We start from the raw sequence: 27953 nt of genomic DNA on the forward strand, positions 1-27953 counted from the left end.
GTGAACGCCCAGAGTTGTGCTAGTGAACGATGAAAACCCAGCCGTGGACGCCGTCATGGCCACAAGGCGAATTAAGTGTGCTAAAGTTGAAGTAGTTCTGCCAGCAAAAACATTGACGATACAAAGTTCAGCGCACGCAATAAAAAAAGGAGCGATCGCTCGTGTGGTAAAATGGCTCAATATTCTCGCGTTTCGGGAACTGTTGGCTTGATTACGCTTCAAAATCCTCCTGTAAATGCACTAAGGTAAGTTGTGCAGCATTTATGTTAACCCCCCTCTTCTTGTTCACAATATGTTTAAAATGTACACAATCTAAAGAAAGCCCCATAAAATTAGACTGTGCATTCACGTTCATCTCCCCTGCATGGATTTACTTTTACATTCTAGCAAAGACTGAGTTAATTTGAAAAGTCACATAATGTATACAATGTGTGTATTCTACAGCGCAGCAGTACGTCAGGGCATCGTGGACACGGTGAAGAGAGCACTCGGTGACCCTGAGGTGAAGTCTGTTGTCATATGTGGACAAAATGGAATGTTTTGTGGTGGTAAGTACTGTGTAGTCCACAACTGTTTGCTGCCAATCATAATAAAGGGGACATTTTATGGTAAATGGCTTGTATGCAAATGGTTGAATCTCTGGTGTGCCCATCAAGTTATAAATTACACAACCAAGTGAATCTTTTACCTGCCTATTTCTGAAACCGTGTCTATGAGCAAGGCCGTTTATACTTTTGCCCCACGGTGATGTAACAGTAGTGCTAATGTACATAAATATGGCCCGAACAGTGTTTTCCCCGCCAATGGCATGATCACCTAGGCTGAAGAGGAGAGATTCCGTGCCATTTTCGAGCGATCAATTACACTGTCACAATCACTCATGCAGAAACACCCACAGTCCCACACCCGCCATGCATGAGATGCCTCTGCAAAGTGCTACAATTTGACATGTTTACATTGCAGAATATTCATACTTACAGGCAATATAGAATACGCAAAACACTTTGTGTCTTTAATAACAGGCGCAGACATCAGAGAGTTTGGTCCCCTCATGACTGGACCTCCACTAGTGCCAATGATCCACGCTATAGAGGCGGCGGACAAGCCAGTGGTGGCGGCCATAGAGGGCGTCGCTCTGGGCGGAGGGCTGGAGTTGGCGCTTGGCTGTCACTATCGAATAGCGCACTCCAAGGTTAGTTCAGTAGTCACTATTCATTTCTAAGTAAATAAATCACTTTTTTTTTCCCGGGCTTGGGTAAAATACAGAATCATCAGTAGTTTGAGCCACTCTGGTGTTACAGCAACAAGCAAGTATAACAAGCAAATAATGCTTTCTATTCATCTTGATTTCTGGGCTCAATTTCAGGCTAAAGTGGGCCTTCCAGAGGTCACTCTGGGTCTGCTACCTGCTGCAGGTGGAACCCAACGTCTGCCAAGGCTCACTGGATTACCGGCAGCTATAGATCTCATCACTACTGGTAACAACAACCACACTTTTACGTCTTATGCCTGAATTGGAATTTGACACTTTGCATTTGACTTCTTTTTTTGAACATATTCTTGCACGCGGTCTCCACTCTCTTGTACTTAAAAGCATAATTGATTTAATTGTAATTTCTTCAAATGGCCAGCAGAGGTCAGCCTTTATCATGAATTTCAATATGTACTTGAAGTTTATTTCAATTTATTTTTGAACCATTTAAGCATCTTGGTTCTATTTAAAAACAATCAATACAAAATAATGCATCCATTTTATATAGCATTTTTCTTCATATCCCAGCTGACTTTGAGCAATTGAATGGTCGCCGGCCAATGACAGGACACATAACTAAACAACCATTCACACTCACATTCGAACCTATGGACTATTTAGACTAGAGTCTTCAAAGAACTTAACATTTATGTTTTTCAATTAAGTAGGAATTTGGAAAAAAGAACATGAGAATATCTGGAAGACTGCTTTTTTTTTTTTCTCAGCCGGTGATGTCTTTTGCGCACGTAGACTCACTGACTGTCATATTTGTCTCACAGGTCGTCACATCACCGCCGCCGAAGCACTGAAACTCTCAATAGTGGATCAGCTTACTGATCAGAGCGGCGTGGATGCAGCTGTCAAGTTTGCCAAGAGTGTTGCAGGTGAGACAAAAAGCGAAGCACAGACAGATTGCCATCCACTCGCATGATATCGCCTCTCTGGTGGGACAAGGCATTTTCTACAAAAAGATTATATTTGTGGAGAATCTGACATCTTCAATTGTCAGGGAAGTGAATGGGATGAGAATGTTCAGCTATGTCCATGAATGTTTGATGGCCGGGTGAAATGTGCTCTGACGTCTCTGCTGCATTTGCTCTATTATTCAGAGGCGCCTAAAAGGGACAAACATTCTCAGAATATTCAGTCCTCGTCAGTTTGTTTTAATTAGTTCAATATTGGCATTTGTTTTTCAATCAGACTCATGAATGATAAGTGTTTGCTCTGTTCTTCACACATTACAAACAAATAACTGAAAAGTAGGGAGTGCAGTATTATTCACCCCCTTTTCTCTCAGTGCAGCCAACTGATTCTAAAAGTGACGGGCACTGCTAAAAACTATAACTACAATATTAAGCATACAGTCTTAAATTGATACACATCTGAAGGTGTCAAAAGCAGAGAAATGTCTTTGTAAAGGCAGATAACATTTTTTTTATGTGTAATCCAGTATAGGATATCGTATAAGTGTTCATAATGTCGTGGTAGGTTACATTACTTGCATTAAATATCTATTAATATTTATTTGAAAATGAAATATGACTAAATAATAGATATAAATACATAATCATACTGGATTTATATAAATAAATGCCTCTTCTCAAACATGTAGTTGTTCTTATGTACTTGGAGTTGAGTAAATTACAGCCTTCCACTATTTCAGGAAATATGAGTTGACAAGTAATTAATTGAGTAATTCCTAAGCACATCTGAGTTAAATGTTCCAGTCATCCATTCTATGAAGTGATTATCCTCACAAGAGAAGTTGTTTAAAGAAAATACAGTACTAGTATAAATGTAGTCTGTCTGTCTTGTCATTACACACAAAACAGTGATGCTAGCTTAGCTTAGCTTGTTTTTAGCATAATGACAGGGAAAATTAGGAAACTGTCACTAATGTCTAGAAATTGACTTACTTACATACTTATTTTAACCTGAAAAAAAATGTTTTATGCTATGTTTCGACAAGATGGAAATATTGTTACTTATCAGCTGGACTGTCAAGCTAGGCTAGCCCACTTCATGCTAAGCTAACTCACTCGGGAATTTTATAGTTGCTAGTAAGTAATATTTGTTTTGATTTTAAATGCTTAAGAGTGGATTTGGGATGGTTTGCAATGTTTGTATTCCCTTCAACGTTTCCCCCTTTTCTGCACTATGCCAGCCAGCATGACTTTATGCGGAAAAACAAAAATGAGGACGCGATTGAGTCAGGCAAGTCGATCAAACTGAAATCTCTAGTTATTTGGACGGATGCTACCGTCTTGTTTTAATTGGTGGGCCTGCTAAAAAAATAAAAAAATGAAAGAGGAAATGGGGACACCAAATTAACATTACAAAGCCACCATCGCGCTTGTGAGCCAAACAGTGGAAAGCATCCATGTGTCAAAGTACAAGAGTGTGCATTTGAATGGTTACACATGTTTCTGACACGAACCCGCACATGCGCACGCTGACAGGATTAAGTATTTTAGCGCAGTGGTTGCGACATCTGCCCGTCACATCTGTCGGGACAACGCTCTCGCCGCACAACAAATCCATCGAAACAGTGCGGCCATTTACAGATTAATGGCTAAATTAAGTTCCCATGTGGTCATATTCCACTGCCACGCCGCCTAAATATTGTATTAAAGCCTGAAATTCTTGATTTATTGATAGTGATTCGGTTTGCTTATTGGTGCAAATTGGAGATGGTGGATTGGTGAGCGACCGTTTAATCTTTGCCATGGTGACCCATTTTCTGGCGCTCAGTGTAATTCAGCGACTCTGGGAAGGATTCTAACCGCTGTCTTGTGTAATCATGTCAGGAGGGACAGGAATGAGGAATCGAGTTGATTTTTTTCCCCCCCTATTTAACCCAAATTGAAATCAGCACAGACACTAGACCTCTTTGTAATATTGAGTTGTCCTGTGGAGTCTCAGCAAGAAATTTACTTCTTAAAATTAAAAGACCTCTTGCAAGTACGCACCAATGAATCCTCATTGGAGAAAGCAGAAAATGGGAAATAAAATAAAAAATACTTAAATGTTAAATTCCCTGCAAAAAAAAAGTTTTTTTAAATCTGACTTACCACAAAGAAGAGTGTACAGTAATGCGAATGTTTCTCTGAAAAAAAACAAAAAACCCTGAGTCAGCTTTTTCCACTTTCAGAACAGCCTCTGGACGCCCGCCGTGTCAGTAACCTCCCGTGCCCTTGCCCTCCCGATCCGGATGCCCTATTTGAGGCAGCGATGCAGAAAGTACGCCAGCGCGCCCGTGGAGCCATGGCGCCGGTGGCTTGCGTCCAGGCGCTGCAGGCGGCCGCCACGCTGCCCTACGCCCGGGGCATGGAGCGGGAGAAGGAGCTGATGGCCACGCTGTTCACCTCTGGCCAGGCTCGAGCTCTGCAGTACAGTTTCTTTGCTCAGAGAGCTGCGGGCAGGTGGAGCATGCCCAGCGGAGCACGCTGGGATGGCAGCGAGCCCAGGCCCGTCCGGAAAGCGGCGGTCGTCGGTAAGACTGGAACACTTGAATCGTTCATCAAAGATTGTCTAATGCCTCTATTATATTTCCATACATCTTACTGGCTGTTCCATTATAGTGACATTTCCATTGGCAAAATAACCACTATGCCGCGCACTTTGTCTTGAGCCTGGCCGGAAAGTTTGCAAAGTTGATAGCGTATTGTGATGATAATTATAGACTCACTGGACCTTCTTAGCGGTCATCGGTCATAAGGTTAACCGGATTATTTTTGTCAAAACGCACAGTGTCTATCTCTAATGTATATTGACACAGGGAAGACTTAATTATTTGTGTAAAAAAACAGACAATAATTTTTTAGTTAGTCTTTTGACTAAAAGTAATTAAAAGTTTTAGTCATAATTTAGACATCTGATTGTATTTTAGTTTAAATCCAATTTTAGTTGACGAAAATAAAGAGCATTTGACAATTTAGTCGGGTTTTTTTTTTTTTTTACTTCAACATACATTTCAACTTTTAACTCTTCTAATTGGATTTTCTGAATTTTCATCACTGTTTTCGTTTTAGTCATTGACAAAATTGTCAATCAATTTAGTTATCGTCATCATCTCAATGAATGGCCTTTATTTTCTTTTTATTTTCATTTCCATCTGATTTTTTTTTTTCCTGATGGCAAATCACTGTATGTAACAATGACTCTATACGAGGTCTTCTCAGTCCAACTGGTACAAGTCAAAGTCTCCTCCCTGCATGGAGTGTTGCTCGTTGAGTATTCTGACTATGTGAGTCTTTGCAGCTTGCGCATTAAAATTGCAAGCTTAGAAGCAACCGCGCAGTCCGCTTCAGGGCAAAAAAAAGCGTTGTGGTGTCCCAATGTCGTGTACTAGATTGAAATAGGAAGCCGCTTCAAGTAGGCAAAACCAACTTGTATTTTTTACGTCTTAGGTCTTGGCACAATGGGGAGAGGCATAACGGTCTCCCTTGCTCAGGCGGGGTTGCCTGTGATTGCCGTGGAGGCCGAGGAGAAGCCGCTGAAGGAGGCCAAGCAGGCCATATCAGGCATGCTGCGGCGGGGGGCCACGAGACGAGGGGTGGCCCCTGCTTTTGACCTGATCACCTACAGTCGAAACCTCCGCGCCGTAGCGGATGCTGACCTGGTCATCGAGGCTGTGTTTGAAGACGCAGAGTTGAAGAAGCGACTCTTCCAGCAGCTTTCTGCCGTTTGTAAACCGCAAGCGTTGGTGTGCACCAACACGTCCTCGTTAGACATCGACCTCCTGGCTGCGCAGAGCCGCCACCCAGAGCTGGTGGTCGGGATGCATTTCTTTGCCCCGGCTCACGTCATGAAGCTGCTGGAGGTGGTGTACGGGTTGCGCTCCTCTCCTGAAGCCGTGGCCACCGCCATGAATCTGGGCAAACAAATGGGCAAAGTGGGCGTGGCTGTCGGTAATTGCCGCGGATTCGTGGGGAACCGCATGCTGAAGCCGTACTTTGAGCAAGGTTTGTTCTTGTTGGAAGAGGGAGCCACCCCTGAGTTGGTAGACGCAGCGTTGGAGGAGTTTGGTTTCGCCATGGGGCTCTTCAGGATGTCTGACCTCTCCGGGATTGATGTGGGCTGGAGGGTTAGGAAGGCAGAAGGTCTGGTGCAGCCCGGCACGGCGGTTCGAGTCCGACAAGGCCGCAGGTACAGTCCCCTCGGAGATCTTCTCTATGAGCAAGGGCGGTTTGGACAGAAAACAGGCCGGGGGTGGTATCAGTATGACAACAGCCGTGAAGCTGCACCTGACCCGTGGCTGCACAACTTTCTGGAGGCGTATCGAGCCCGACACGGCCTGGCTGCGCGCCGCATAGATCGCCAGGAGGTGCTGGAGCGCTGCCTGTATCCCCTCATCAACGAGGGCTTCCGTATCCTCGAGGAAGGAATAGCAGCTGGACCCGAAGACATCGACGTCATCTACGTGCTTGGATACGGCTGGCCCAGGCACCGCGGTGGTCCCATGTTCTACGCGAGCATGGTGGGCCTGACCAAGATCTTGGAGAGGCTGGAGTACTACCAGCGGGTCCACTCCGATGTGCCTCACCTGCAGCCCTGCGGTCTTCTCCGCAGGCTGGCGGCCAGCGGCAGCCCGCCTGTTCATAAGTGGAGAGGAATCGTCAAGAAAACTCACAGCCACCTTTAAATCTAAAATATGTTTTAATCTAGCATTTGTGTGGAACTGCCAATGTGGAGTAAACAATTTTGACTGGCAAATACAATTAAACATACTTATATATAAATATTCACTTTTTTTTTAGAGAGAGAGAGAGAGACCTCAGTATTGTTCATTTGGTAATCTTACCGTCTCAACATGTCATCATCATTGCATCTTTTTTTTTAAGCACTTGCAAATATTCACAATTACAGTACAACGTACCTGTAGGCTAAATGATAAAAATGTACCCCCACCAGTGTTGAGGATTCAACCTCTGAACTGGTTATTTAGGTATGATTAACCACCACAGGGGGGCCCCGGTAAGAGAGAATGCGATTCTTCAGTTGAACTCAACCGTCAACGGAAGTGCAGACATATTTGCATATGTAGATTTACACTATTTCGTCATTGACAACTGCATGCAATGACGAACGGAGGGCTAAAAACAGGACACGGAAATGTGGAGCGTCCTTTCAATTTAAAAGTATAAGTTTCAAAATAAAATATAAGTAAACATAGCAAACAAAACAACTTTGAAGAATTCTTAACACCCAGGATGCCACAAGGTTTTGATTTGTGGATGCGCAAGTTAAAAAAAAAAAAAATCTATATTTTTAGCATTTGACCTATATTATACCATTTGATAATAAAGTAAACATTGTTTATTCATTTTTATGATTTATTAATATTATGTCTGTAGTGCCATTCAGCGTTTTTTACCATAATGCTTACTGGATATTCACTTCCTAAAAATGCTAAGTTTTTAGCATGTAGCATTTAGCCCACAAGTGCAACCGAAAGTACTTTCGTTTAATAAGTACGTTTAAAGGTATTTGAAAATATTGGAAGGTACTTGCCAATCAATAAGAATGACCGGTACTCCATATTGGCAGTTCCACTCTGCTGTGCATTTCAGCCTAATGATACTGATTGATGAATGATTTCTTGTATGGTAATCACATTCAAAATGTCACTAATTATGTGCCATTTTAGGAGGTGATTGAGTAATCGTATGGTATTTACTTTTTGTATTTTTAAGGATAGAGCATTTATCGGTGGAGGTTTTAATTTGTACAAATGTATTTTCTTAATATAATATAAATCATATAGTAGTAAATCCCGCTATTTGTAGGGGACAGGGGCCAAATTACCTCAAATGCCTTAACCAAAGAAAATATTTTTTCTGTATTCGCTTAGGCTCCTGCGCTGCGATCTTTCCTCATGGAATAAAAGCGGTCCCCTCTGTGAACGACAGAGCTTCCATTTGTTTTCCCTAGCTTAACATATTTTCAGTTTATTGGCAAACTGTTTAGCTGTTTTTTTTTCTCTCATTTAGAATTCTCCACACTGCATAGAAAAACATTAAGTTGTGCAGCATTTATGTTTCTTCAGCTTTACTGATGCCACATCTGTTCCGCAGGCCTTATGATAAAAGATGCTAGCTATGATGGTATCAGTCACGGTGACGTTAATTACAGCTACCTATTAATCACCACCTGTTACGGTTTTTGAAGTGTGGCTCTTATTTATTAAGCACACTTGGCATTTATTAGTCCGAAGGCCATTATGTGAAAAGAGATGTTTTATTAGAAGGGCCTACTGTTTAAGTAGCTACTTTATATTAGTCAAATTGAGACATTTCAGTCTAGTTTTCCTTAATCCACTATAAATAAAATCTAAATGTTCCACTGAAAAAAACAAAAACATCCCCAAACATGGCTACAGTTCAAGACTGGTTAACAAATAAGACCATTTTGTTTCTACATCCCATTTATTACTTTAGGCACATTTTCCTTGCAGAAATGAATCCCCCTTTTTCCCCCTAATCGTGCGGATTTAAGGCTTTTGCGTGTATTATATCATTGTAAATGGTGTTTCTTTGACTTTTATCTCATTGGGGATGGAGGCGGGCATCTAAATCCGACGATTACACTGCAAAGATTACAATTGTGACTTGTGCAGTTGGCGCCGCATAAACCCCATCTGACTGGCGCAGAGGTGGATGGCGATTGTGCGCCGTGCAGGGGATGAAAGAGCAGCACAAAGGCGGACATCCGGTCAAGTCCAGGCGCAGCTCATGTGAGTGAGTTGATTGAAAATGTAAAACTCACAGTAAAAAAAAAAAAAGGATGTGCAAACTGTGGCCTGTAATAACCCCTCAGGATACAATCTGCAGTTTAATCTTGGATTGCACAAGCCACTCAACATCTGTAACCATTTCCCAGATTCCCTGCGCTGATAGCCAACTGTATTCTTTATGATAAATCACTTTGAATTGAATGTACATAGTATATTTTCATCTGCCTATTTCTTAAACTTCACAACCCGACCAAGAGACAAAATAATGATCAGTGGTGTACGTATCCCCCTGGACTGGTCACCAGCCAATGATAGGTCTCATAGACAAAAAAAATCACTAAGTCTGAACAATTAAAAACTTCTTTTTTTTTTTATTGAGATTCTCCCACATACCCCAATGCAATATACAGAAATATTTTTGTTTTATAGGTTAGGTTTATGATAGGCATTACTTGAATATTTATAGGGTTCCAGATTTTGTTTCAATGCCCCTTTAAATTCTTGACAATAATATTTTCTACATAGCCCCACTAGTCTACGGTATTCTGGTTAATATTGCGTTAGTGGAATATGAGTTAAGCAGCAAATGTTTTAATTAACTCATTCACTGCCATTGACGGCTATAGACGTCAAAAATTCATTTGAACTATTTCTATTAGTTTCAAATTTTCCTACTTTTGTTAACAAGAGTATGAAATCCTAGATTTTTTTTAAATTGTACACTTAGAACAGATATAAAATTTGTGATTAATCGTGAGTTAACTATTGAAGTCATGCGATTAATTACGATTAAAAAACGTAATTGTCTGACGCCCCTAATTTTAAATAATCTTTTCTTCTTCTTTTTTAATTAGCGACATCAGGTGATTCATTTTTTAAAAATTGTAATTAATCACATGACTTCACTAGTTAACTCAAGATTAATCAGGAATTGTATATCTGTTCTAAATGTACAATACATTTTTTTCCTAGGTTTTCATACTCTTGTTAACAAAAGTGGGAAAAAATGTGAAACTAAAATAAATAGTTCTAATTAATTTTTTACGTCTATAGTCGTCAATGGCAGTGAATGAGTTAATATCAGAAGGTGGCCATTTTGCCACTTGCTGTCGAGTGAAAATGGCATCACGGTTGCTCAAGGTCTCAGGTAACAACCAAATACAGCTCAGCTTCAGAAAACAAGTGAGCTGTGATTGGTCATTGCCTTAGCGCTGAGCAACTGTGATGTCATCTTCAGTCGACAGCAAGTGGCAAAATGGCCGCCCCCTGAGATGGATAAAAATGCTCGAATTTAGCTGCATAACTCATAATCCACAAATGTAATATTAATCAGAATGTCAGGTTTAGGTTAGTGAGGTCACATATAACATTATTGTCAAGAAATATTTAAGGTTTACGTCTGTTGTACCCACTAACCACTAATCTGTATTGAGGGGGATGGGAGACCTAATTTGTATGACTCCATTTGAGAGTCGTAATCCTAATCCATCGTCCCGCCTACCTGTTCTGGAAATAGTAACATCAAGGCCAAGGGGAATACAAGTCTGATGTTTGTGCTGACTCAGCTGGACAGCAACTCCTTTTGTATATAAATAATGAGCGTGATTGCAATCCCACGCCCACCTTGGTGGAGCAGCTGTGGGTGCTGCCACCGAGCGGCCACAGCTAGCCTCCACAAACGGAATCATCTTCATATTTCATATGCCACATTTAAAAACGCTACTATTCGGTCTTCTTCAACGAGTCTGTTGGTTGTGTAAACTGCTGAACGCGTAGGGGGGCGCCATTCTCCCTTCTCTTGGTGTTATTTTTTTTTCATGAGTGGGCAGCTGGCTTCGTGTTTTCCGACTCCTCCCGCCGTGTGATGAAGTTGAGATGGTGTATGTGAGTGAGGAGCACACGCACACACACACGCGCGCGTGCACAAGCACAGTGGAGCCGACGGCTGAATGCCACGATGGGGAGAGCCGAGGAACGCCACCGTGGGAGCAGTTGAGAACAACCCTCGCCCGGCTTCTCACACTTTTTGACGGAACATCTTTTCTAAGTGAAGACGTTCGGAATTCCTGCCAAGCGACTCGCCGACGGAGCCTCCTCCCCGGGCAGGCTTCCTACGTGGACCTCGCCCGCCCGCCGCGGTGCTCGGTCGCGGTCATGTTGTAGCGCTCCCTAGAAAGTGTTCCGGTTTTGATATTTTTTTTGTTTGGGAGGCGGAGGGTGAAGTTCAGGCGATGCTGTTATGGCCGCCTTTGGTGCTCCAAAGTGGCAGAAGAGTGAGAAGTTGGACGAGGCGCAGGCTTTGGCCAAAAGCTGCGCGGGGAGACCAGACTTCTTACCGTGTGACGGACTCTCCATCTGCGCCACGCACAGCCACGGAAAGTGCTTCAAACTGCACTGGTGCTGCCACCTGGGATGGTGCCACTGTGAGTTGGTTACGGCTTCGTTTTGTCTTTGTGGAAGAATGGCAACCATTGCCATTCGTGAGGTTCTCACAAATGTTTCTTTTCATGCTGCCCGGTAGCCATTAATGTAAATACGTGAGTACAGTGGTGCCTTGAAAAGAGTTTAATTTGACGTCAAATCAAATTACCCCATTGGAAATCAACAGAAACGTCATTAATCTGTTCCAGCTCCTCCAAAAAACACCAGGAAAATGGTTGGAACGTTTTGTAAAATAAGAAAAATAGCACTGTAATGTATCGTGAGTTATAAAAACATACATCTGATAACATAAATATGAAGAATGTAAAGAACTAGACCGTTTTTGTATCATGATTTCATACTGTAATTTAATGGGCCTCCTGGTGTGTGTGTCTTGGCCACCACCCGATAGTATAACAGCGACCCCCAAGAACCAGTACTGATTATTAATAGTCAAGGAGCCTATATTCATTTTCAGTAAAAGAGAAAACTCCTAACTTGTCTTTTAGCATATATATATTGAATAGCATTTCTGGTTTGCAAATTGTTTAATTTTATTATTATCTTAGACAATAGACATCTTTGTTTTAAAATACCAACAAAAAGTTCATGGAGCTTCCAGGCTCATCAGTATGTCTTAAAAGATAAATGACAACTAGAAGTATTCAGTTAGTTCCCTATAGTCTTCTACAGTAAAATTTTCTAAATAACTGAAATCTTTCAACTTTTACTTTTTTCGTTTTATTTTCAAACAAAAACAAAAGGTGCCGAGATTTCTCAGGGTCAGCAGAATCTCTGAAAGTTTAAATAATTAGTTACTTCAAGTGAACACAGTTTTGAATTGATCTCTTATCTGCCGTTAGATTTCTACCAGTTGCCAATATTGTTTAAAATGCCAATTATCTAAGCCAATAATCAGCCCGGCCGATAATCCATCCATCACTAGAGTAATACAAATATAGTAATACAATTAGATTTGATTGTCGCGACTAAACTGTAGTAACGTTGCTTTGTTTATCACAGAGGATACAGAATATGTCTGTTGGTATTGTTATATTGTCTGTCGACATTGTTTATTTTAGTTTAGTTTTTTAGCCTGTCTGTGGTGTTCTGTGATGTGTGTTAGCATTAAGCTAGCAGACTTTCGTAAGGCTAAGCTATATGATTTGGTTAAATACAAAATACGTCATTTGCTTTTCTTTCTTTTTTTAATTATAAGTCTAGAGTAAAATCTCAGCTGGGAGTGTCAATAAACAACTTGACTTTACAGCTTTAAAACAAAATAATTAATCACTATCTAGCAAGATGAGGTACCACTACCAATGTGTGAAGTGGTTTGTAACAAAAATTATTCCTGTGCAACTAGAACGCTTGTTTGTAGATGACCATTACGATCCCACAGGGAATCCTTAAATTTCATATGACGATACATATATACGCACCATACAAGTGCCACAAAACAACCAGGTTACACTTCTCAAAGGAAACTGAGCTGACCTATAAAATCTGATTAATATTTCAATCGTAAGGCAGCACAGTGCTCAAGTGAGTAGCACGCCTGCCTCACAGTTGAGCTTCTACGTCCAAATATGGAGGTTACACCCACAATCAATTATTATACAAATACCTCTCTCTACTGTACGCCAGCATCATCAAATATGTCATTTAACATGATTGCGGTGGGAAGATGGAAACCCTTGACAATCGTGTGGCTTCTTACAACAATAACAATTCTTTCATTTCATACTGCTATTCATATAACTCATGTATGGAATTATTATTGTGGCAGGAAAAAATTGACAGTGGTTTAGCATAATGATTCTTTTACAACTACAATGTAGATTAGTAGATTACCATAAAATGTCGTTTACTTTCACTTAATAGGTCTGAAAATATTATATTGGACGAACAATATATCTTTGTTCCTCCATCTATGTCAGCGGCATATAGTGACAGGCAGAATGATTAAACACCATCAATACAAAAAAAAAAGAACCCCTATAACTCATGTATGAGATTATTGACAAAGACAAACAGTACATTTTTGCTATGATTCTAGTTAGCAAACATATGTTGAGGTTTCAGCTAGTTTGAGAAGATGGGTGGATGTCTTTTTTTGTTTTTGCATGCACATTCTCATCATTGTTACAACCAGCAGTAGTGACAAACTGGAGCAGTTAGCGCCTGGGGAATTAGGTGCCTTGCTCAAGGGAAGCTCAATCATGGATCCCAGTGGGATGCAGAAAACAAGGATGCACAAGCCTGGATTATAAACCGTCTTGTTTCCGTTATTGTGGCCCTCTCAAGTCTCTCAATAAGATAAGCAAAATATTAGGAATGTCAGTATGATGCAGGGCAGATGGACATCACTATAATATAATTCTGTACATTGTTAAATGATGGGAACCCGAATAGAAAATGAACGTATGGATCTTGTGGAATGAATGCCACGCTTGATAGAGGTAGAAATCACAATCACACAGATGGAATTCTTGAACTTGCTTTCCATAATAGAATCTCTTTGAACATAGTAATGCAATAATTATTTTTTGTGTGTATATATGTGCAGAGGTGGAATGATCCCCCCCCCCCCCCCCGCGCTTGCCCCATTTCATTATAAATTCCATTTCATAGTATTAATCTCCTCAAGGCTTCAGGTTTCGCATTATGGTTGAGAACCGATCGGCTATTGTGATGTCACATATAGTTACAGTTTTCATTTCAACAAAAATCTACACGTTGAATCCAATAACGACTTTCAAATGAAATGACCAACCCTGGGCTTGATCATTTTACAAAGAGAAGATCTCACAGTTGGCGCCAGACAAAATGGTGGGAGGCGAGTAGTAGCTGTAATTACAACAGCACTTATCGAAGAATGTAAACAGACTCTCGGATGAATTTACACAACTGTTAGTTCCGCCCAAGCAATTTCTCATGCAGTCATAATTGCAATAGATACTTGTATGAAAAACACTTGTAGGACATAAATATAAAACAATCAAATGTGGAAACAGTGAGTATGATCGTAACTGAGCTTGCCTTCCTGTTGCATCGTTTGTAACCTTAAAATGTCATTTGTTGGGTAGTCATCAACCGATGTCGTCCCATATATTAAATTAGCACCCAAGTGTTAATGTTGTGTTTATTGTAACTTCGATATTATACTGCAGCTTTCCAGTCATTCACCCGCTGCCAAATGCTTTGTTGTACAGCACAGTTTTATTTAGAACATGTTCACATTTTTGAGTAATAACAGTGCTTGCATTTATTTGTTATATTTTTTGACAGATTGAGGACATTTTTTTGTCGAAAGGTTGATGATTTCAAAACAACTTTTTTCCCACTAAACGCTGGATGTGTATTTATTTACACCCGTGAGAGAATCCAGAAGCCAAATGATGCATTGTGGTTGTTTTTAAACCAACATGACTGACTGTTTTTTATGTCATGTGTTCTGCTTATGAATAACTAATACTGTAAAAGTATGTCAAACACAACTGCACCAATTCCAAAACATTTAGGCTTATTGGAGAAAAAAATAATATTTTTTTAAATTGTTGTGACTGCAAGCCTCCCAGTCACAAGTAGTCATCCTCTCATTTCGCTGCAGTTTGAGTCAGTCCCACCTACACCATCCCATCATGCCCCTGCGGACACAAGACAAAGACAGAATAACAAACCTTAACGAAACACGTATCATTACGCAGCCCAAAGTAGTCCTTGACAAGGGCGGCGAGTTCCTGTTTGAGTTTACATGAGCTATTTTAGGCTTTGCAGCACACTTCAACTCCATTTGACTTGTTTTTAAAGTGCGTGGCACGAACGAGTCTCGGTGTGCGCTCGCATTGTGGCTGGGGGGTGTTTATCTACTCAACTTCAAAGAATGCCAGGCGGACTGCAGGGTTTAGGTCCGGAGACATGCTTGGCCAGTCCATCACCTTTACCCTCAGCCTCTTAGTGTTGGTGGTCATTATCATGCCGAAATACTGCCCTGCGGCCCAGTTTCCCGAAGGAGGGGGATCATGCTCTGCTTCAGGATGTCACAGCACATGTTGGCATTCATGGTACTCTCCTGTTTTTAAATTTTTAGAAAAAAAAAGAAATCCCTGGAGCATTCATGGTACTCTCAATGAACTCCTCACCTGGTTGTCGCCACACATGCTCGACGCCATCTGAATCTAAATAAGTTTCTCTTGGTCTCATCAGACCGCCGGACATCACTCAAGTACAGTTCCATCCACTTGTATTCAGACCAAATGGGTGTTTTGAAGAAATGTGGCATTCAAAGTTCAAACCTCCAGACACCTGTAAGATGCATCTTTTCCCGACAAGCAGAGGGGTCACGCGATATCTTTTATTGACAGGGTGCAGCGTTCCGTTTAAAGGTTAACGTTTTTCTCTGGCTCTTATAGAAATGTCAGGTGTATTTTCACTCCCCTCGTTCCTCAGAGTCTTTCCCCACTCTGGGCCTGACACTTTGACACGGCCGCACCAATCACCGAGCTTCAACCTGACAGGTTGTCCTTCTCCTCGGGCGCCGCCGCCGCCGCGTTATCCCGTCTCCGGCTGCTCCGGAAATCCACAGATCAGCGTGGAACACAATCACTATCCACTCGGCAGCCGCTAGTCAGGGCTTAAAGTGTGCACAATGTAATCTTTGGGATTGCGAGGTTCAGGATGCGCCTGCCTTGTCATTTGAAATCATCTGATCTGGGCAGAAGATTTACAAATCCTTTTCCTCTGTTTATCGCAAGCCGCGCCCGTAATGAATTATTTCCCTGCAAGTCTGTGCACTGTTGCTTTTGTTGCAAACATTGCCTTGCTCCTCCTTTTTGCTTTAAAATATTCATCGGTTGCCAACATGGTGCTGCCCTATCACCGCAAACTGCCTTGTAGCCAGCAATGAATTTTGGCTCATTTTTGTCTCAAGTCAAAAGAACAACAACAGATTTCCGTCTCCCAGCACAATCATGCACTAGTCGGACTAAACCAGCTTAGACGATTGTATCAGACAGAACCAGGACACCCGGGGAGAAAAGTAGAGCTGCATACAATACCTTCCTTCATACGTGTAATAATAGAGTGGATAAGAGAAAAGTGATGCACTATGTGTTTTCCTGCTTAGACATGAAAATAGCTCCATAAAAAAGATATTCAAGGAAACAAAAAGGTCAACATATGTACAGTAATAGGATCGCCTTAACTCAGCACTTAATCAAACACTAAATATGAAAATGGTCATGCATTTGGGAGTGTATGTTCTTCGTAACTTGCCCAGCGAGAATTTTTGTTCTGCGAAGACACTTTTCATGCAAACAGCGGGGGATCGTGTCTGTTGCTTTTCCGATTTGCACACAGCTGTCGCTTTGCTGTAGCATTACGCTCAGAAAATGAGGTAGAGTGAAAATCGGACGAAGAGCGTTCAGCAGCTGCTGACAACATCAGTCCGAGCCTCTCATTAGTCCTAATCAGCTGTGCTTAGTGTCCCCGCCAATATGTCATGTCTGATGAGAGATGTCGCTCGCAGCACCAATAAAACCAACGGATGTGAAAGCCTTTTTTCCTTCTGCTAACTGATGACAATCACCAGGCAAGGTAATTACTCATTAAGCTGAAAATCAAAGTCCTAATGAGTAACAGTCTTCTCAGTAAGCTCCTTCATCTCCAATTTTTGTACTTTTGTCAAACTGAGGAGATAATTTGAAATGCCCAGATGTGCCCTTGATTAGCATGAACTTTTGTCAAGGCATCATTAAGCGAGTGGATGGATGCCTGCCTGTAAGTAATAAGCATTTTGATTCAACTTTATTTAACTCACAATGTCAGCGTCGTCCAACTAGATTAAAAAAATAATAATAAAAATATATATATATATTATATAAAAAGTAAAGCACTTCAATTACTTAAAAATCAATTTCCTGTCACCTGAAAATATTTTTTGTTCAGAAATTTAGGAGCTTATTCCGTTTATAACCTGATTGAATTTCTGTCAACATTTAGTGGAGAAATGTTGTGGCGAATCGATGTCCCAGATTACTCGGGATAGTCTTGCTCTTGAGCCTTGTGTCCCGAGTCCTGGCGTGTTTTACCCAATTGTTTTGTCCCACTTTTACACAAATCCTGTCCCAGCGTCCCACATTTTAGTCCAGTCTGCAAGCCAATTGTTTGGGTTATGTGCATGTCAGTCACACAGTTGGCAGAGCGATTCATATGATAAACCAATTTAAAAGGAATATAACTGTTAAATTGCTAGCAGACGTGTTTTTGTCAAACCGGAACTACTTTCTGCTTCAATGTCTAAGAATCAGGAATAGACCGATTATTGGCCGGGCTGATTATCGGTGCCGATATTTAGCATTTTGACGAATATCGGCATCTGCCATTTTTACAAATCTGAAAGCTGATAATTATCTCTGAGCGGCGAATGTTTGCAAACTTAGTGAATTTTGTGTTTTCTTCAGGGTTTGTAAACTGTTGCAAAGGGTTGCAAAGATGGTCTCAGGCAGTTTTTACCCGTCACAAACTGGTTTTCTAGTCACAAAGACCTGTTCTGACTAATTTTCTCTGTTTGTGAACATCTTTGAAAATATGGTCACCCTTGTCTGTTTTAATCAGATGGATTTTGTAAATTCCATTATTATTTTCAGTATGTAATTATGACTTAGCATTAGCGTGTTAGCATAGGTTATGTAAAATTCCGGGTTATGTCACCAATGTTGATGACTCCCTGTACTTGTATCGAAAGACATTTTTGGCAGTAAATGCATATACTTGTTCCAAACATGGCATTATAAAACGTGTTTTTGGCGACATACTATTAACAGTACACACAGAAGAAAACGGAATGTTGAATTGTGTAAAAAGTGTAAAACATCATAAAGTGAAGTTGCAGGGTTTTTCGCAGACAGCACTGTTGTGTGATGCCTGCAGTTGTGAGCAGCGTTGTGGTGCGTTACCCCATATGTGGTAGTTGGGAATAAATCCAAAGGGAGGCTTATTGGATTGATCTTTGCAAATTCACCACTGTGCTGCTGCATCATATAAAGCCACAGCCACTATAAAAAGATCAATAGTCAGACTCAGACTAAAGTTTTGCTGTGTATTTCGCAGAAATGATATGAAAATATCCTGTTATTGCCTTAAATTGAAAGTGCATCGTACATTCCCATAATGTGGCACTTGTTTTAGCCATAAGAGAGTCTTTCTTAATTTATCGTAGTAGTCCAGAGGCTGGAACAAAGCAAAGCAAAGCTCGTGTTATTGCTGTAAGTCCTGCCAATGCTTTTCCTGCTATTTCAAGTGTAAAAAAAAAAAGATTTGCAGATCAGTATCAACACCCAAGCAAATCACCCCCCTTGTTCAAAGTGACAAAGGCCCCTTGTTGTTGTCGTTCAGAGTAGGGGGGTGACGTCTTCCCAGCCATTATGAGCAGAAGGAACAATTCTGACAATCCATGCTCGTTTTGTGTCGACATGGAGTCATGAGACAGGAAACGCGCTGTTTCACATGACGCTGGCTCAGACCGCCCCCCCCCCCCCCTTTCCTGAAATTTGAACCCCTGTCTTCAGATTTGTAATATCTCCAACAGAATGAGCAGAGGCCAGCGCTTTACTGTGAAACATGACATCATCCGGTTTAAATATTTGTTTCTTCTCACGGAGGCTTTGTTAGTATCCGTCTGGTTTGCTAAAGATTTACTTTTGACTTGAAAGCGAGCCAATATTGAAACGACAATCTGAGTTCAACACATTTTCCGTCCGGCTGCATTCTTTTAGGGCGAGCACAAACATATGGACGTCTCGACGCTGAAGGAGATGAAAGTGCGCTCCTGAGTTATTCACAGAAGAGTTTCTCCTTCAGATTATCTGCCGGTGCTCAGGAGAGCTGACAAAGAATGAACTAAGGATGCCTTTTTAACCATGGGAAAATTGATTTTTATTTATTTATTCATATGGGGGTGGGTGGTTTATGGCTCCTAAAAAAAAAACTATTACAAAAAACAATAGTGGTTGATAAACTGTAATTGGAAAAATAAAGAAAACGAGTTAATTTTCATTCGCTTAATCAATAGAATAGTTGATAAAATAATTGATTCCAAACATATCCAGTAACAAATTCCCAACTCGTACTTCTCACCTGTGAATGTTCAAAATACAAATGAATCCTAGTCCCCTCATAAATATCGCAATTATCTTGTGTCTCTTTGTTGTCGTGTCTTTGTCTTTTGCTTTCCTCCCCACTGACAAGGTTCATTACCCCGGGAACAAGTCACCTCCTCAGCTTTTATGCATCCTGCATCGTGATTAGATTTTTGTAATGAGGAGCCGTAATCTCCCTTTTTGAACGGCCTCATTTACATTTCCTACATCCCCCACAATGCCTTTCATCATCTCCCCTTGTGTTTGTGTTCCTTTCAGGCGCTGGCATTTAAAAATGTGATGAAAGGCTCTTGAGCCGCGCAATAAGGGCCGCGACCTTCGTTGTATGGTTAATGTGGACGAGTGTCCGTGCAAAACACACAGGAGGTGTCGAAGAGTGTACGCTGCACTCTCACACGTGTGACATTTTGTGATGTCCTTTGTTGTCTTTGTCGCGCACAATAGCGAGCTGCGGTTTTCAAGCCTTTGGGGCAGAGTGCCTCATTAGATGTGCACCTATGGATTTCGTAATAGGCTACCTCGAGTGTGATGTGACAAGGAAAGCTGTCGTCTGTTTTGATTCAGTCTTGCCCGCTTGCGTTTTGCGTTCATACCCAAAATACTCAAGCTAAATCATATGTGTGTTATTAATCTGCTGCGGAAATCCAAACATAGCCCAGTTTCAATAAAGCTGCTGTTGCGGTCAACTTTACGCTTAAAAGCAGTCAAATCATACACGTGTTGTTTTTCTTTAATATTTTGTTAGCCTAATAGGTCATTAAAAAAAAAACATTACAAGTCATTAAATAGAATTTGCTAAAACAAAGGCTTTAAATGGCATTAAATACAATGTCAAGTGGCGTTAACATTTTTAATACTTTACATACATTTTTAATAATTAGTTCTTGCTTTATTTTACATACAATCAATATAACACAATTCAGCAATAATAAATGTCTGTTGACCAATCATTTTCCAAATAACAATTGCTCTGAATTTGAACTGAAAATGTACTGTTCCTTCCTGTTACCAACGTCCAACATGAAACACTAATGCCAACTAGTGGCAGAAAATTACCTCAGGTCATTTAGGACTCAATGTTTCAATTTACTTTTCACTGTAACTGTTAAACTGTAAGTTATGAAATGACTGTATCAATGAACTAAAAGATACAAGCACATTTGTATTTGGTAGCCATATTTGTCCACTTTTGTTAATTAAAAAGAGTATGAAAAACTTGAAAAAGATATTGTGTTGTACATTTAGAATGGATATAATGTGCAATTATTTTTTAATTAATTGCGAGTTAACTATGGAAATCGTACGATTCATTAGGATAAAAAATTGTAATTGACTCACAGCCCTAATTTGCAGTTTATGCTGTACGATGTGGGCATTAAATGAGTTTTAAGTTTAAGTATCACTAACCTACCTTCACCTCTTTACGGTACGGTTCTTTATGGTAGGTAGTAAAGAAGAAGCCTCATCTTACAAACAAAATAAAAACACATTGTATGGGAAAATGCTCACTGAAATTTCAAAAGCTAAGTTTTGGTGCAAACACTCTTCAATTAGAAAAGTTGGAAGGAATCTAAAAAAAAAGTTCTCCCCAATTCAGTTCTACAGGTCATCAATCACATCAATTGTGGAAAAAGTTAAAAATGAATATCCTGGTCTGATTTCATTACATCACAAAAACCTGCCATTTGAACAGGGGTGTGTAGACTTTTTACATCCAGCGTACACGAAGCGAAGTAGGAGCTTGTCAGCTTGCGTAGTCTGGTCCTCTCCTGGGAGCCACTTAAACAAAATGTCTGCACTCTCCCGGCTGTACGGCTGACGAGCATCAGCGCAAAAGCTCTTCCATACGTCCATTCAGTCTCTATACGCTTTCGATCCGTAGAGACACACAATCACAACTCGGGCCAATTTGAAAGTCTTCAATGGAGCGAACATTGGGCGGATATTCAGTTCAAACAGAAGCCATAACGTTAGGACTGCTTGCGTAATATAATGAGAGCCGATACAAGAGCCGTAGCAAGAATTTTGTCATTAGAAGTACAAGTGTGGTTGCAGTCTGGATTGGCTGCAGTCCTGTGGATCTTAAATTTGTGAATATTAGGGTTGTCAAAATTAATGTGTTAATTCTGAGTTAATTTAAAGTTCCTTAACGGCACTAATTGTTTAATGCGCGACTAATGACTTGGAAAGCCTGTACTGGGGGAATTCCAGTCACAGCGCAGCAGACACGTCCACGTCAAAATTTAGCAGTATTAAATGGAATAATAATGTATTTTACAATTTTTAAAATGCGTTTAATTTCAGAAGTTATTTCATGTTAAAGATTAGATAGCTCTTAATATGAAAAGAAAAATGCACTGAGCTGTCACCAAAATCTTCCAAAGGCAATTATGCCATCTAGTGGCAGAAAAATGACCTCAACACAAATCAATATCACACTCATTTTTTTATTTTTACAGTACAATACATCTTTTTGATTTTAACTCAATTTTTTTTAATTATTCTGAAATTACTGTATCAATGACTAAAAGATGCAGCCATATTTCTAAGAGTTTAACATTTTTTCCACTTTTAACAAGAGTATGAACAATGTTATGGTACATTTAGAATAGATATAAAATTTACGATTAGTTGTGAATGAACTATTGTAGTCCTGTTATTAATTATGATTAAAAATTGTAATTGCCTGACACCCCTAGTGAGTACTAGAAGCAACTATAGTCTTTTAGCCTTTACCTTTAACATGCAAGTCAATATATATATATTTTTTATAATCTCCCTAGACAAATCTCTTTTTCTTCCTCTGATCCATGCTTAGTGTGGTACACACTACACTTGAAATAGGCCAACTGGCTAATGACAAATTTGGAACTCAAGGCAGCGTTTTGAGCCCACTTGTTTTTGAGTGAATCCAGTTATGCGATAAACAAAGTGTGACATCGTTGCCATTGTATTGTTGCGAGTTAACCATCTTGCTAAGATAGCTAATGAATGTCCCGCTTGTCCTCCCCCAGGCAAATACGTGTACCAACCCATGACCAACGTGTGCCGGCTGCCCAGCACGGCGGTGCCCTCCGCCGCCACCGAGTACAGCAGCACCATGGACCTGTCCGTCTCCCTGGCCGAGCGCTTCCTCAAGCTGGCGCCCTGCTTCCGCTCGCCGCCTCACCTGGAGTCCCCCAAGTACTGCGTCATCGCCGACCTCTTCGTGGACGACTACGTGGTGAAGCGCATCAACGGCAAGATGTGCTACGTGCAGCGCCCCCTGCCCCCCGCGCTGCCCGAACCGCCTCAACCCCCCGCCCCTCAACCGCAACCCGCCGTCAAAGCCACGCCGGCCTCCGCCCAGCGCCTGCACAGTGAACACAAAAAACAAGCCTCGCCCTTGGACAAAGTCAAGGGTCCCAAAATGGACCAGTGCTCGTCCCCGTCCAGCTCCGAGGACTCCGGCATCAACGCGCTGGGCCTGCACTGTTTGGAATCCTGCGAGGACGAGAGCGAGCGGGAGGACGACGAGCTGAGCACGGACGGAAACTCAAGTCCCGGGAGTCTGTGGGATCAGGACGACAGCTCCCTGCTCTCTCCCTCCAAGTCCACCATCGAGATCATCGAAAAGATCGAAACCACTGTCTGACGTCGTCGTGGCGACGCGAGAGCGAGCGCCGGAGGATTTACCTCGGATGAGCCTGGACGATCAAACCCCCCTCGCGGGGAACGGAGGCTTCGTCCTGTTTGTTTTCCTCTCCACGCACCCGATTCGCATTCCCTGCATGGAGTGAATTTCCACCACTTTCTAACAGACACCGCACAAAAATCAAGCACAAGAGTGTCAAGCGCACACGCAGTGGACTGAAAGGCACATGATGGAAAACGCAAGGACAAAAAGCAAAGTGAAAGTACCAGAGTGCTCGGGCCACACTGAAAATGTTGTTGTTACGAGAATAAAGTCGCATTTTTCAAGGTTTAAATTCCGTCACAAACTTAAACAATATCAAATCATTCGTTATTTGTTTCCCAAAAACAACAACAAGATGACATTGATGCGATTAGAGTGTGTGTAGTTCTTTCTCAGGGACACACGCAAACCTTTACACAGTCACAAAGTAATGCAGGTACATTTTTATGCTCTTATTAATTGACTTTCACTGTAACATCATTTTAGTTTACAGTAGCAGGAGAAAAAAAAGAATTGTACTCTGAGTTACAACTTATTTTTGTGGGACTTTTTACTCTTTTTTTTTTTTTACATACCGGTAAGTTTTTTTTTTTTTTTTTTTTGCAACATTAACTTTTTTTTCATCTAAAATTACCACATTTTTCTTATTTTAATCCTACAACAGCCATCATTTTATGATCAAACTTTCACATAAACTTAAGCTTTTTGTAACAGCCAGTACAATAAAGTAAAGTTGTTGTTGTTTTCTTTAAAAATGTGCAAATCACTTTATTAAGAACTAATAGTACAACACTGATCTGTGCAAAATAATGATTTTCTTCTCAATGTTACTTTTTCCCCCCGCATGTGATTATGTTCTTATACAAGTTCATTCACTTTATTCTCAAAGCGAAACCTTTTTAAGTTGCTTTTTTTGTAATGGTGACCTTCCCAAAATTTCTCATGTTACATTTTTTAACTGGAATTATTTTCTTTTAAAAGTATGATTTTAATCAAAAATGTTCACATAGAATTGCGAAACACTAACTTTCCTTATGACATACATTTTGAGTAAAGACATTTGTGCACAAAAATATGAATATTACAGCATTTATCTCAGGCAATATTCTGATTTCATTCGCATAAATGACATTTTTTGTACAATTATTTCCTTGTATGACTGCACATTTAAGTAAAACTTTTTTTTTCTTGTAACACTGACTTTTTGTAGTTACTTTTTTTTTTAACATACTTTTTTTCTCTCAAAATTATTAAATTTTTCTCATAACATTCATATTTTGGTTTTCAATATTATTGTCTCACGAATTGTACACATTTTTCACATGTAACTGACTTTTTTCCTTTTAACTTTAATATTTTTGTCAGGGGAAAAAAAGTCTTGATTTTTGTTTTCAACATTATGCACCTACTTTATGCTTACGTGACAAACTTTTTTTTTTTCATGTAGTATTGACTTTTCCATGAAGTTACTTTTGTAACATCGGGACGTTTTTGTCATAAAACAGACTTTTTTTTTCTTCTCTCCTATAAAATTAAGACATAAATTTCAGAAATAAAAAAAAATAAAAAATCTATTTATAATTATCTCACATTAAAAGTATAGTGTTCCTCGTAAAATGTTGATGAGATGGTCGTAACAATTAAACTTAAAAAAAAAAAACTTTATTCTTACATTGATTCATTTGCTTTTCAGTGTGGCCCGAATACTCACAAAGGAAATTGTAAGTGAACATCAAGATTTCAAAGGTTCGCATCCATCAAGCCGCCAGGTGCCCTCATCCTCGTTCTCTGACCAAAGCTTTCGGCTTGACCCCACCTACACGAAGTAGTAAAAATTCTCCTTAATGTAAGGACCAAGCTGGCCGGCGCTCACGCCGAGTCTTTCAAGCTCCACTTTACTGACGCGACGCACTAACAACCAAGGCAGAGAGGTCCGTGTTCGACAATCAAGGATTTTACACACAAGCACATTCCTACGCCGTGCCTGCCAATGAGGACCGAGGATGTTCTCCTAAAAGACTCACACCACCACCACCACCACCTTCAGTCAGTCCGGTTCACTTTGCCAAGTTGGGCTTAAATCAAATCATGACTTGTTATGACCTCCATGAGCTAGGAAAAAAATGAAACAGCGCTGATGTGTCTCAGACTTTCTTCATACATTAGAAATGTCTATTAAAATTCAACATTGTCATTTGCTTTTTGAGCTTTGGAGCAAAAATGTATTGTGAGGATTGTAGTTACGGCATCCAGGCCAGGCTAGGCTAGGCTAGGCTAGTACTGACGTTACTTTGTGCTATGGAGCTGTGCAATTATCAATCAGTGCACATTTTAAAGAGATGAATATGATTCTGAATACATTTATGTGATGCATATGATGTTAGAGTTCAATATATAACAAAAACAGGGTGGACCCCTTCCTTATTAGTCAAATAAAGACAGTTGGTAAAATGATCAGTCTACCTTATTCATTTGAAATATGTTTTTGTAAAAAAAAAAAAAGTGACATAAAAAATTTTTTGCATGTCTATATTTACCTGAAAAATAATCATTTAACATGCAGTATGTGGTGGCCAAAATTAAAGGGGGAAGCAAAAACTACTATTCATATATTGGATTTTTACCCATGTCACAATTAAAAGAAGTTTTATGTTCATATGCTTATATTATTTTCTTATCAATAAATACTACCAAAACTAAAAAAAAATCTGTTACGTGTTGTATTTTGTTGACAGAATTTAAACAGTAAATTCCCCATTTTATTTTATTACATCAGAGGCGGTTTCGCGCTACATTTTAATTACATTTAGGTAAATTTAAAAAACAAACACGCTGAACTACATTCCGCTCACTACTTCTATTTTTTAAATTCCATTATCGCTTGTGTAACTGTAACCCCAATCCAACTGAACGAGTGATAAATTGACCAATCAAAAGGAGTCTTGCAGTCACATGACTGCACAACGCCTCTGAGGCTTCTTACACAGAAACAAAGTTATTAAAGTGACTACATTTTGCAAAAACAACAGAGAAGAGAATGGTTATGTAATCACAGCCTGTTAAGCCAATCATGTTATTTTATAAGTCTTAAGACAATTTCTGGTGGCAGAAATCCCCTCAAGTTATTTTAGAAATAATACGTTTATTCTGTTGATGTCATGCATTGATTTAAAAAAAAAAAAGAAAAGAAAAAAGTATTGAGCCATTTTTTTCATCTAATACTTACATACTCAAGTAATTATTTATAGGACTACTTTTACTTGAGTAACAGTACTCTTACTTGAGTACAATTTGTGGCTCCTCTTCCTCCATTGAAATTGATTAGGTTAGGTGAGTTTTCAGTGCTCCTCACCTGATACAGGCCAAAGCAAGGTGACGTCAGGAAGTGGACACCCGTGAAGATACCGCGCGTCTATTTTCAGGGTACTCAGGAAACACAATACATTGCATGTCAGAGTAGCGAGCGGCCAAGCTGCCACGTCGGCCATGTCGTCAGAACGTTCTCACCTTGACTCGAAGGCCGCATTGATTTTCTCCATTTATCTTTGCGCTCCCGCGTTGTGTCTTATCGAGTCCATGTTTTTCTGCAAGTGCAGCGGCGCGGAATCAGCCGGAATGTAATGCTAATTCGTTTCTGGACAAATGTAGAGGCCTTTTTATACTTCATATGTCAAACTATAGCGCTATGCTACCTCCAAGGTCTGCTTAAAAGAGGAACGTCACTACATTGACCGGACAAATATATCTACAGAATTGAACCACTGCTCTGTATTAACCCTGGAGACCCCAAGAACCCTTTTCTTCTTTGAAAAATTATGAATTATACATTAAATGACTGCTATAAGTTCACTGAACACCAAAATATATGGTTTTTCAATTTTAACCCTTTTTTTTTAACTAGCTCAGAGTTGCTAATTTATCAAAATATATATATAAAACATACTCCTAGGCATTCTGCAACATGATATGAAATAGATGAACAAAAAAACCACAATTTTACCATCTGATGCTTTGCTGAGAAGATGGTTTTGTTTGGATTGATTTCCAGCTCAACAAAACAGCATGTTGCCAGCCATCTTGTCACCACCACCCTGGCTCATGTAAGTGCAATATTCATCCACTAGAGGGCCCCATGCAGGGGTCAGAAGTGGCACTCTGGACTTTTGAAGTTAAATTTGTAAAAAATAAAAATAAAAAAGGTATTTGTTATTTGAGTAGCAGAATTTATAGGGGCCAAATTTGACCCCGTGGGTTCTCCAGGGTTAAATACAATCGCCATCTAATAGAGAAAGAATTCCCATCTGGTGGGCGGGGGGAGTGAAAATGAAGTTGATTTTCTCCTCTGATCAGTGTTGAAGTGCTGAAGTAGATAACCACGAAGGAGATGAGAGGGGCCTGCTCGGTAAAGCGACATGATGCAAACTCAAGTAAGGCCCGAGGACGGACGGTGCGATTCTGCGGCGCCGGCCGCACTTTTCTTTTTTTTTTTTAGGTGTCAACTCTTTTTAATTTCCATCTTCAAACGTGAGCGAGCGATCAAAGGCTACTTTTATGGTCACAGAGTGATTGCGCTGGCAGACACCTTTAGCAGGAAGATGTGCAGCACAGCCGGTATTGAAATGGACCTTCAAGGGTTGCTCCACATTGGCCCGGCGTGAGTCACAAGCTGTTCACAGATTTCTTTTTTTTTCTTTTTTTAACGTCAGC

The 27953-nt window shown here is 40.3% G+C and overlaps 2 protein-coding genes across 2 annotated transcripts; both read left to right on the forward strand.

Annotated features, from left to right (window-relative positions):
- The first annotated feature begins 7 nt into the window (after nt 1–7).
- ehhadh (enoyl-CoA, hydratase/3-hydroxyacyl CoA dehydrogenase) lies at nt 8–8160 on the forward strand. The gene is made up of 7 exons (XM_077579262.1): nt 8–245; nt 445–548; nt 1023–1192; nt 1367–1478; nt 2032–2136; nt 4404–4745; nt 5662–8160. The coding sequence occupies exons 1-7, from the start codon at nt 172–174 to the stop codon at nt 6894–6896; spliced, it is 2142 nt and encodes a 713-aa protein (XP_077435388.1). The 5' UTR covers nt 8–171; the 3' UTR covers nt 6897–8160.
- Nucleotides 8161–10569: 2409 nt separating this feature from the next.
- Nucleotides 10570–25700, forward strand: LOC144060943 (UPF0524 protein C3orf70 homolog B). Its single transcript, XM_077580915.1, has 2 exons — nt 10570–11410; nt 22585–25700. Exons 1-2 carry the CDS (start codon nt 11227–11229, stop codon nt 23202–23204), a joined length of 804 nt encoding a protein of 267 aa, XP_077437041.1. The 5' UTR covers nt 10570–11226; the 3' UTR covers nt 23205–25700.
- The last annotated feature ends 2253 nt before the right edge of the window (nt 25701–27953 follow it).

Source organism: Vanacampus margaritifer, chromosome 11, assembly GCF_051991255.1.
Source record: "Vanacampus margaritifer isolate UIUO_Vmar chromosome 11, RoL_Vmar_1.0, whole genome shotgun sequence".
In the NCBI taxonomy this organism is placed as follows: Eukaryota; Metazoa; Chordata; class Actinopteri; order Syngnathiformes; family Syngnathidae; genus Vanacampus; species Vanacampus margaritifer.

Excerpts from the sequence above, each read along its gene's own strand:
- ehhadh (XM_077579262.1), top strand. The coding sequence starts at position 172 with ATGGCTCAATATTCTCGCGTTTCGGGAACTGTTGGCTTGATTACGCTT. Across the intron at positions 1,193-1,366 it reads ATCGAATAGCGCACTCCAAG|GCTAAAGTGGGCCTTCCAGA; the intron begins GTTAGTTCAGTA and ends GCTCAATTTCAG. Across the intron at positions 4,746-5,661 it reads CCGGAAAGCGGCGGTCGTCG|GTCTTGGCACAATGGGGAGA; the intron begins GTAAGACTGGAA and ends TTTACGTCTTAG.
- LOC144060943 (XM_077580915.1), top strand. The coding sequence starts at position 11,227 with ATGGCCGCCTTTGGTGCTCCAAAGTGGCAGAAGAGTGAGAAGTTGGAC. Across the intron at positions 11,411-22,584 it reads CCACCTGGGATGGTGCCACT|GCAAATACGTGTACCAACCC; the intron begins GTGAGTTGGTTA and ends GTCCTCCCCCAG.